This window comes from Sinocyclocheilus anshuiensis, unplaced genomic scaffold (genome assembly GCF_001515605.1).
Source record: "Sinocyclocheilus anshuiensis isolate Anshui unplaced genomic scaffold, SAMN03320099.WGS_v1.1 scaffold2168, whole genome shotgun sequence".
Lineage (NCBI taxonomy): Eukaryota > Metazoa > Chordata > Actinopteri > Cypriniformes > Cyprinidae > Sinocyclocheilus > Sinocyclocheilus anshuiensis.
The window spans coordinates 183528-192992 of record NW_015546037.1 but is presented as its reverse complement, the minus strand read 5'-3'; the positions used below and the strand labels follow the sequence as shown (position 1 = coordinate 192992).

The following is a 9465-nucleotide window of genomic DNA, read 5'->3' as shown; positions in this document are numbered from 1 at the left end:
GCACAGTAACTGAAATTTAAAACTGTTAAAAGGCTCAATAAACTATCGCACATACTGTATATAATACACTATGCATCAGAATGTCTCTTCCCTTTGTGCTTTGAACTTTTCTATGCGGAGCGCTGCGTGCTGTGACTCCGTCTTGCTTCAAGCGCATCATTCTGCGCACGGGATGCGCATAAGCGATCTGTGCCGCTCTGTATTAGAACCTTTCATGTTATAATACTTTTGCGCAATGAAAGATTGTTAATAGCCTTTCTTGTTCTGTTTTATCTATCATATGTTGCTGCCTCCATTGCTGTGCTATAAATGTAAAAGAAATGTATTTGATTTATTGCATATATTTATATATAATTATATTTACTTGTTTTTCATGAATGTATATTACAATACAAAGAGCAATGTGTAACATTTTACCAGATTACACTTATTTACTTTTATTTTCCCCCCACTAAATAATGTTTTTTTTCTCTAAATGTTTAGATTTTATAACATTATTGTGAACTCATCATTTTTGTAGAGTAACTTTTGCTACTGTCCAAACAAGTCATATCGGCCCACTTGAGTGGTGGTGGTGCTTTGTGTGGAGGGTTATTTTTTTTGTCAAGAGCAGTGCAGCAGAGCGTTTGACAGGTCCTCATGTAACTTTTTGCTGATCCACTAACCTAGTTTATAATAGTATTATGATTATATATTATATTTATTATTGTTCTTTATAATGAAGTTGTCTATATTTAGTAGATTGTGTGTAATACACAAAAGAGGGATGATCAGGTCAACACACACTGAGGTATAGAAATGTAAAAAAAAAAACACCTGCTGCTGGTATCGGATCGGTATTGTCCGATACTCAGAACTTTTGGTATCGGATCGGTATCGGTTCTGAAAAAATGGTATCGTGCCACCCCTACACAATAGTAAATTGAATTAATAATAATAATAAATAATGTTATTCAATGAACACTAATCATTACTATTTATTTATTTCACAAGCTAGTTTAGAATTTTATTATCGGCCATTTATCGCTTATTGGCCATAAAAATAATTATCGGTGTGTCAGCTAGAATTTGGTCTGGTCCATCTCTATAAATCACCATGGTGTATATCTAAAGTACCATGGTATTGCCATCTGATACTGTCACTGTTCCATAGTGCCACCACAGTAGTTTTTGTAACGTTTTTCTGGCAGTTTCGTTCAGTTCTCCATTCTTCAGTGCTGTTTCTTTTAGCGGGTGGTCTGGAGTGTTGGATAACCAGCGGCTGGCACAAATCCAGCTTCAGTCTGACCTGCAATGGCGCGGCGACCCAGGGTGCGGAGAAAGTTCTAAATGAGGTCTCGCTCTAATTTGTCATCCCTCCATTTTTGTATTATGTTTAGCAGGCACCATGTGGACATGATCTGGAGGAGAGGGAATGTGCGGCGGCGTTCCGTGGGTTCACATCTGGGAATGATTGCGTTCACATATGCACATTGTTCATGTGGAATTGTTCTCGCAAACCTGGGGTACACGTTCTTTTTCTCGAAATATTCTCACGATTTCGTAATTTCGTCCCGGTGACATTTCGTCTTGTACATGATGCTCGATTGGACAGATGCAAGAAGTTATTGATTGTTTGGACGAAGTGATGAAACATGATGATGTTCACAGTTCCTATAGCTGAATCCTACAAACCGGAATAGTTTGGTGAACCGTATTTCTTTTTGCTGAACACATTGGTTTTGCTGGATAAGATAGTGGAGAACCAGGTTCTTGCTAGTAGTTATTCTAGTTTAAAATTGCCAGTAATTCTATTCTAGCTGTGGTTGGGCAGTCTGGTGTGGACAAACCAGCAAACCAGCATTCAAAAGCAACATATGATAGTCTTTTCAGCATGATAATGTTCAGTAAGCTTCTAAGCATATAGATAGGGTGATTATAATATACATTTATACTTATTTAACTGCTGTATTTCGATCATTCCCCATGGTTTCTCTTCAAGGGTGAGTGGATTCCCGGTGGAAAAGGCCCACAATCCTGTTCTTGACAAATCTTCCCGTGTCTTTGCCAGCTCTGGGTTTTTGAAGTGTTTTTTTTTAGCAAATCTCCAGTTCCCCAATGGCTCCAGTAGAACACTCCAGAAACCCTCAGTGGTAGCTCAGCAAAATCCATTTCATTTCCGCCCAGCAGAGCTCGTACTATCATCCCTCTGTAGTCGGCGTGTGGTATTAAATATTAATTTCATTAATGTCAGAGGCATATCAACGCAAATCTCATTTTAATTTGACATTACCACATCTGTTTCGAATTTCTGTGAAGCGTAAAGTTCTGCATAATTTTGGAAACTGAACAGCCACTTTTGTGTTGCCATGTTCAGGACGATGTGAGGATTTGGATAATTTGGAGTATAATCCAAGTCTTCGTGTAGATGTTCTTCAAAAATGTATCATTTGTGTTTCACAGACAAAAGAAGGTTATATTACTTATTTTTGGTTAACTGTCACTTTAAAGTGAAGTGCTTGGCTTCTCTCTCTCTTACCATCACTCTTTCTGTCTCACTTCAGTGGTTTATATCATTTCCAGGACTCTATTCCCATTTTGTAGACACATGTTCAGAACTTGACTTATGCACACACACACACACACAACAGAATCAGAATCCCAGAGCTGATCCACGGACGGCAAACACAGTTCACATTAGACACTGACCCTCATCTCTCCCCACCGGCCAGTGATCTTCTGCTGTATACATGTGTGTCTTTCCTCTATAGACTGCCTAATTATGCCGGTCGGGGAAACCGAGATGCCTGTTGAAATCCATGGCTGGAAGGAATGATATGCTTGAGAGATTGTTACAGAGAAATGATGAAAAAAGAGAGAGGGAGAGAGAAGGAGAAGAAATTATTTCCATTTCTTTCAGGGAATCACCTCTTTTCAGAGGGGTAAAAGGGGACTTTTACCTGCTGTGACATTACAAGCAGTAGAAACTGGAATCATATGGCCAATTATGTGCTTAAAGTCTTAAAGGAATTTGGAGGCAGTCAGGAGTTCAGGTTACCTTGGGCATCTCACTTTGATCTAGCGCTGAGGTTAATCGAGCCGACAGGAACAAGTTCAGGGGCGTGAGAGCCGAGAGATGTTTGCGTTTATCAACTTACATGTACCTGAAATGAAAAGTGCAGAAATACTGATATATGTAACATTTATACAAGTACAATTATTTATTCATACAAATATATTTAATTGACTATTATATATATAATGTGCACAAAAACAAAAAAGCAAATGTGGTCCATTTTGATTTCACATTGACTTTAAATGACCCCACAGGTTGGCAACTTGACTAGGTTTTGGAAAACATCACATTTCAAGTTGCTATGTTTCAGCACATGTGCTTTTCCCATGTCATGTGTATATAATTTAAAGCATTGGACTAATCTAATGTGCTGCTGTACAGTATCTACATGACACTGAAAGGAATGTTGTCTCGGATTAATGGAAACGCTTTAAGTGAATCCATCAGAAGGCTAACAGGGTTGACTAACATGCTTAGGCTCTGGAATATACAGTGCGTTCGTGTGAGCAGATATTAGACGTTATCGCGCACTTGAGCAGTGGTTTAGATGAATGTTCATTCTTCACTGCTCACTTGTGTCCTACATTAATATCACTTACATGCAGGAAGAGCGCTTTATGTTTCAAACCCTCCTTTGTGCCTTTTTAGCTACTGTAAACAAAAGGTTTAGGTTTAATCGTTGTATGTTTGAAATAGATTAGAGGTGGTTTGTGCTGGGCAAGAGTAGAAACATGTTCCTCTGGTGGTTTCTAATTTGTTATTCCTGTCTTCTAAACATTTGCATGAATGGTTTCCTGATAGAAATGCTGTTCATGTTTCTAATATCTCTTTTTCTTTCTCTCTTTTCATCAGTTCTTCGAGATGATTTCAGACAGAACCCCGTGGACGTGATGGTGGCGGCGGGTGAGCCAGCGGTCATGGAGTGCCAGCCGCCCCGTGGGCACCCCGAACCCACCATCTCCTGGAAGAAAGATGGAGTCACTATAGACGACAGAGACGAGAGGATAACGGTAAGGATATTTGACAGTTTCCAGCTTTCTAGACTGGTTAGTACTGGTATGGTGCTCATCTAGCTGGGGGAAGAGCCTTATTTTACACTGGCTGGTTAAAGGGATAGTTCACTCAAAAATTAAACTTTTTGCTTCATCAGAGCAGATTTGGAGAAATTAAGCATTATATCGCTTGCTCACCAATGCATCCTCTGCAGTGAATGGGTGCCGTCAGAATGAGAGTCCAAACAGCTGAATAAAAATCATCACAATAATCCACAAGTAATGCACACAAACTTCTTGATATATTTGTTTCTTACAAACACGCAGCTTTTCACTTCGTAAGACATTAATTGATGGAGTGGAGTGTTTTGAATTACTTGTGGATTTTTGTAATGTTTTTATCACATCTCATTCTGACGGCACCCATTCACTGCAGAGGATCCATTGGTGAACAAGTGATGTACTGTAATGCTAAATTTCTCTGAATGTGTTCAGATGAAGAAACAAACTCATCTACATCTTGCATGGTCTGAGCATGAACAATTTAGGTCAGCTGACAGGATTTCTGGGATACTAGAAGTTTCTGTAGTCCCACCACAAAATTGATGATTTAAACAAAATTACAGCTTAAATAACACTTTTTTTGGAAAACTTAGTGTAAGTGCCTTATTAAAATGATGGGTTTCACATTTCAGCCTTGTTTTTGCAAATGAAACCAGGTCCCTTCCTAATTTCCAATTTAGCGTTACTAACGAAGACCTGCTAATTGTTAATAAAAAGAGACACAGCAAAAAGAAGTTCCATTATTTAATGCAGGTGGATAACAATTGCTTCTGCTGCATTTTTCAAGCAAATGAAGGCCGATTAGGGCTTCTGCTGATGAGTGTTTAAACTGCGTCATGTCCGACTCTGTCAGGGAAAATGAATGGAGCCCATTCATCTGATTGGAAATGCATGTGGGAATGAAAGTTTGCCTTCGCCAGCGTTCACGAGCTGAAAACTTGCTCTCTACTGATTTAATGCTTTAAACCAGGGCCACCAATTAGGTTTTTCTAATTAAAAGTGTGGGAAATTAAGTAACGGGATCAATCAGGCCTCTTTTGTCGTTAAAAGAGTGACTTTGATGTGCACGCCGCTGCTCGTTTTCCATGTGGTGTATTTGTGTGGAATAAAGCTAAAGGTGGTTTGGGGGGTTTGTTATTTTTAATCAAACTGTAGAGAGGGTTCCTGAGAATACAAATTTAGTGCTTAACATTGGCTAAAAAGGCAAAGAAAGAATGTGTCACGCATTCCAGCGTTCGGACAATGTGTAACTAAGACGTTTTTGGAATGCGATAGGGCTGATTACGATAAAACTGAATCAAAACTAGATCAAGTTTGTTGTTGTTAGTGCTGTGTATGTGTGTGTGTGTGGCTTATCTCCAGTCTGCAGTCTACAATTTTGTAGGCAGTAAACTATGGTCATCTGACACACACACACACACAACAAAACACCACAGTAACAAACACAACAATGTATATACAAAATATACTCTTACACCGTGTCCTAACTACACACGACGCAAAAAGATTCCAGCAACAAGCAATTTAGCTGTCCAAACCAAACACGACACGACAACGCAACATGACAGAATCAATCAAATATCACAGCCAATCAAAAGCGTGTGTGGGCGGGCTCTCTATGGAAGCGCACTGCACTCGCAACAAAATTGATAAGCCTATAATCTAATTTATAAATATTAAACCTTTTTAACATTATTAAATGTACTTACTGAGTGACTGGAATGCACTTGTTGTTTTAACGTATATCTTTGCTTTAATTTATTTTCAAGATCAAATAAGGTCAAATAAAATGATATTAAAACTCACATTAGACACGTTTAACTTTGAATAAAGCACATAATCAGTAGCTGAGATGATCACTTTCATATAGTTTGCATGTTGTTGTTCCAGCCACGAAGTCACGGAAATAGAAACCGTTTCTAAAATAGAAATTTTGCGTGTCGCTGTCGCAGCTAGTTAGGACAAAAACTCTGATTAACATTTTAACATCTACCTTTTATTACGTGTTGTGGCAAAATTTTATACTGAAAAACTTTTACATAAAAATACAAAAAGCTGAAATATTCTCAGCTAAATGTGCACTGTATATATATATATAAAAAAGCCAGAAATGCCAGTACAACAAATACTACCTTACAATTAAATAATATATTTTACATTTTAATTTTTAAAATAATTACATGTTTTAAACAAAACCTAAGAGCAGCCATTATGAGAAAGAGAATGGGGGAGTGTTTAGATGTACAAATAGTGTAAATATTTTATTGTGTTCCTGTAAGAATCATTTGTGTCTTTTTTTGTTTAGTGACAATGCATTTCACAGCAATAAACTGATATCCGTTGGAACATTGGCTCAAAGACAGCTCTGCGTACAATAATGAGCATCGTCATTATTCATTTGTTTTGCATTCCACTGTTATCTCTAAATTAAGGCGCTCCAATTTGGCCTTTAATTGCTTTTCAGCAGTAATTGCTGCAGTCTGCTCGAAAATTAACTGGAGCAGTGCGGCACATTGAAGATGACGCTCCGTATTGTTTCGCAGCGTTTTGTTCGGAGTTTGTGTGTGATTATCTGGCCTGCTGAATGACTTCACACTGCGAGCCCTGTATGAGCACTTCTGCTCAAGCAGTGCTGCCAAACCACACAAGACAAAAGGCATGCGAATAAAGCAATCCCCCAATGCTCAGATTGATCGCATCCTCAGCAGCCGCCCTGCTGTTACCCGAGGACAGAGGGAGCAAGGGAGGGTTCATTGACTCTGGACCGAGAGTGAAACGATCCTGCCGTGATGGAACTCCAAATATGTGTCTGTGTGAGCTTGGGATGTTTGGGTAGTTGCATTACGAAAGCTAGCAAGCTGCCTATCTAGACAACAGTTTTTATGTTTCATGCCTAACACCACATGTATATTTAACAGATAAAGCACAATGTATTTCATCAGGCAGCTCACTATCTTTTGAAATGGAGCTCAAGTTTTTTCCTGAGGCACATTCTCACTTTTCCTTTGGTTTCAGCCTTTTTTTCACTGTATATTCTGCGAGTCTTGTGCCGTTTCAGCCGTTAAGCTCTCGCTCAAACAAACAGTAACACAATGACACTTCAAACCCTCTCCAACACCACGGGGTGCCTTAAATAAACTCGCCCTCCTTCCTTCCCCTCCGACCTCTCCTTTGTTTAAAGACTCTTTTCCACCATTAATATTTAGGAGAGGCGACAGGACTGAAGAATGCTTCAGAATGTGTCCGGTTTGGAAGTGCTCAGAGACGTCTCATGAGACCTGGTGAAGGATTCGTTTAGATGTTTGTTGTCCTTTAAATGTAAATGACTGTAAAAGCAATCAGATCAAACTCTCATTTTACACCTCTGAGAGAGACTGTACACCAGGGTTCCTCAAATCTTTCCCTGGAGGGCCAATGCGCTTTGTAGGAGTGGGAGTGGTGACGACTGAAGGAACGGCTGAATCAGAGTTAGGGCCCAAAAAAAGGTCTTGAGACATTATCTTGAACACCACATTTTTTTGTGTTATGTGCAAAACACAGCAAAAGATGCGACACGCAGACACAAAGATCAAAGATGTTCATCTAGAGCAAGGTTCCTCAAATCTTCCCCTGGAGGGCCAATGCGCTGCAGAGTTTAGCTCCAACCCTGATCAAACTCCCCTACCTATGATTTTCTAATGATCCTGAAGACATTGATTAGCATGCTCAGGTGTGGGTTAGAGCTAAACTCTGCAGGAAAGTGGATCTCGTGGGCCAGATTTGAGGATCCCTGCTGTACAATTTACTGTTCATTGATAGTATATTGATACTTTTTTTGTTCGTTCCTTAGTGTCTATCTATCAATCCATCATTTTTTTGTAATTTCTTCTTAGTTTCCATCCGTCCATCCATCTATCGTTGCATCTTTCTGTCAGCATCATCCAGCTATCCCTAGTTTCTTCTGTAGTTTTTGTTAGTTTCCATCCATCCGTCCATCCATCCATCCATTATTTCTTCTTTAGTTTTTTAGTTTCTATCCGTTCATCAATCCATCTATCGTTTATTTAATATGTCTATTCATCCTTTTTTCTTCGTTAGTTTCCATTCATCCATTTATCCATCCATCGTTTCTTTTGTAGTTTCTGTTAGTTTCCATCCATCCATTTCTTCTTTAGTTTCTTTGTTAGTTTCTATCTGTCCATCCATCCATCCATTTCTTCTTTAGTTTCTTTGTTAGTTTCTATCTGTCCATCCATCCATCCATTTCTTCTTTAGTTTTTTTGTTAGTTTCTATCTGTCCATCCATCCATCCATTTCTTCTTCTTTAGTTTCTTTGTTAGTTTCTATCTGTCCATCCATCCATCCATCCATCCATTTCTTCTTTAGCTTCTTTGTTAGTTTCTATCTGTCCATCCATCCATCCATCCATCCATTTCTTCTTTAGCTTCTTTGTTAGTTTCTATCTGTCCATCCATCCATCCATCCATCCATTTCTTCTTTAGTTTCTTTGTTAGTTTCTATCTGTCCATCCATCCATCCATCCATCCATTTCTTCTTTAGCTTCTTTGTTAGTTTCTATCTGTCCATCCATCCATCCATCCATCTATCGCTTCTTTGTTCATTTATGTCTGTTTATCCAGTTTTCTTCATTAGTTTCTTCATTAGTTTCCATCCATCCATACTTTCTTAGTTTTTGTTAGTTTCCATCCATCCATTATTTTTTCTTTAGTTTTTGTTAGTTTCTACCTGTCACCCCATCCATCCATCTATTGTTTATTTAATTTCGGTCTGTTCATCATTTTTTCTCCAACCATCCATTCATCCATCGTTTCTTCTGTAGTTTCTTTGTTAGTTTCCATCTGTTCATCCATTTCTTCTTTAGTTTCCTTGTTAGTTTCTATCTGTCCGTCTATCCATCCATCTATCATTTCTTTATTAATTTATGTCTATTCATCCATTTTTGTTCATTACTTTCTTTATTAGTTTCTTTGTTAGTTTCCATCATTTGTTAGTTTCTTTGTGAGTTTCTGTCTATCCATCCATTGTTCCTTTGTTTTTGTCATTCTTTCTACAATTTAATCTCTCTGTTCATCCATTTATCATGAATTTCAAGATGTAATATCCCATTTTAGTGCAGACTTGAATATTGTTTGTGGCATTTGTGCATATGACCTCATAAGTGTAATATCTGCATCTAATTGGTAAATTATGGGATATACAGCGAATGCCTCTGGTCTTTATCACTGAGACTGTTTACACATTCCACATGTTAACCACAGTCAGATCCAGCCGCCGGACTCACCACTGACCGCAGTAAATGCTAATCAATGAGACATGACATGATCTGCCATAAAGTGAACCCACATGTTGACCTGT

At 38.5% G+C, this 9465-nt stretch overlaps 1 protein-coding gene across 3 annotated transcripts in view; it reads left to right on the top strand.

Moving 5' to 3' along the window:
• The window catches only part of robo1 (roundabout, axon guidance receptor, homolog 1 (Drosophila)), a 335500-nt gene that overhangs the window by 254790 nt on the left and 71245 nt on the right, over positions 1-9465 (top strand). For all 3 annotated transcript variants that reach the window (XM_016499990.1, XM_016499991.1, XM_016499992.1), the window contains one exon: positions 3908-4065. In XM_016499990.1, the coding sequence (XP_016355476.1) occupies positions 3908-4065 (158 nt within the window). The remainder of the gene's footprint in view (positions 1-3907; positions 4066-9465) is intronic.